The sequence below is a fragment of the Macaca fascicularis genome, chromosome 3, assembly GCF_037993035.2.
Source record: "Macaca fascicularis isolate 582-1 chromosome 3, T2T-MFA8v1.1".
Lineage (NCBI taxonomy): Eukaryota > Metazoa > Chordata > Mammalia > Primates > Cercopithecidae > Macaca > Macaca fascicularis.
The window spans coordinates 16072176-16073593 of NC_088377.1; the positions used below are offsets into that span (position 1 = coordinate 16072176).

Genomic DNA, 1418 nt, shown 5'->3' on the forward strand with positions numbered 1-1418 from the left:
ATATTCCAAAGAAGAGAATCCTTGAAGCATGTGAATACTAAGACATGCTTTAATTTTGAGAATTTTGAGATAAACTCACTATCCATTTGTTATTTATTAATGTATTTAACACCTATTTATCGAATTCCAACTGTGTGTTGTGGGAATTCAGAGAGCAAGAGGACTGCATAACAGTTAACAACCTCAGAATATTTCTTGATATTATATGCCTGCTTGCAGAGAGTTATACAGGGTCTATAAGACAGAGTGCTTTGAAGTCCTGGCAATAATTTTTTTTTGGAAGGGAAATAATTTGTTTAAAGTCATCTTCTTGCTGCATTGTATCACATGAGAGCTTTCTTAAGCCACTGTAAAGCCATCATAAGCAAGAGCAAAACAAGTTAATGAGCTTTTAAGAATGTAAATTGGTGTCAAGAATGAAAATGAGGGCTTTGTGTTTTTCACCACCCACCAGAGCCAGGATATATAAAGAAGGTTCTGAGACCAGGAATCCATCCCACTGACGAAACGCACTCCTCTGCTACCTAAGCCCTCCACTCCCAACACCATGCACTGCAACAACTTCTCCGAGGCTGTCTTCCCAGGATGCTACTGGGGCACCTATGGCTACCCGCTGGGATATAGTGTTGGCTGTGGCTATGGCAGCACCTACTCCCCAGTGGGCTATGGCTTCGGCTATGGCTACAATGGCTGTGGGGCTTTTGGCTACAGGAGATACTGGCCATTTGCTCTCTACTGATTGGCTGACATCCCCGAGGCGCAGAATCTTCTCTCCCCTGAAGGCTGAGCAGCACATCTCCAGGATCCCCCCGTATCCACTCCTTCATTCCTCATTTGCTCATCAACCTCAGAGACACTGCCTTCCAACTTACCTCCAGTCCCAGGGGAGGAAAATGAAAAAGGAGACGCTTCCTCAAGCTGCCTGCCCTGGCTGATGTTCTCTGGGATGTTTTTGGAAACTTGACCTCCTACTTGTCATACACTACTTTTGAAATTTTCATGACACTCATGACTTGTCATGATGAAGTCATGGCTATGTCTATCAAAATCTCAATAAATTTATCTCAACTGGTATAATATTCTCATGCTAGAGTGAAGTTTCCTTTCTTGGTGTGTGGCATATTTTCTGTTACATTGGGAGTGGTGGGGGGAAGTGAATTTCTTTTTCTCACGTGGGCATTAGGAACAGTGAGAAAGCAAAGAATTATTGATCCCGTGTGATTAGCAGGTAAGAGGGTGGGTTGCAGGAAACGAATAAAAAGATTGCCTGTTTGAACCTTCTTAAAATTTTATGATGCCCACCTCCAACCCAATGGAGCGCCATTTATTGCTCGGGGTGCCCTTCTTATCTCACTACTACTTCTCCTCCGCGAGAAACCCAACACAGGAGGAACTTTTTCAGTCACTTCCATGTTAGT

At 43.4% G+C, this 1418-nt stretch overlaps 1 protein-coding gene across 1 annotated transcript; it reads left to right on the forward strand.

Moving 5' to 3' along the window:
• Window positions 1-493: 493 nt before the first annotated feature.
• On the forward strand, window positions 494-1074 carry KRTAP8-1 (keratin associated protein 8-1). The gene has a single exon (XM_005548839.3). The coding sequence runs from the start codon at window positions 548-550 to the stop codon at window positions 737-739; it is 192 nt and encodes a 63-aa protein (XP_005548896.3). The 5' UTR covers window positions 494-547; the 3' UTR covers window positions 740-1074.
• Window positions 1075-1418: the final 344 nt, after the last annotated feature.

Coding starts and splice junctions, on each gene's coding strand:
- KRTAP8-1 (XM_005548839.3), top strand. CDS start 548: ATGCACTGCAACAACTTCTCCGAGGCTGTCTTCCCAGGATGCTACTGG.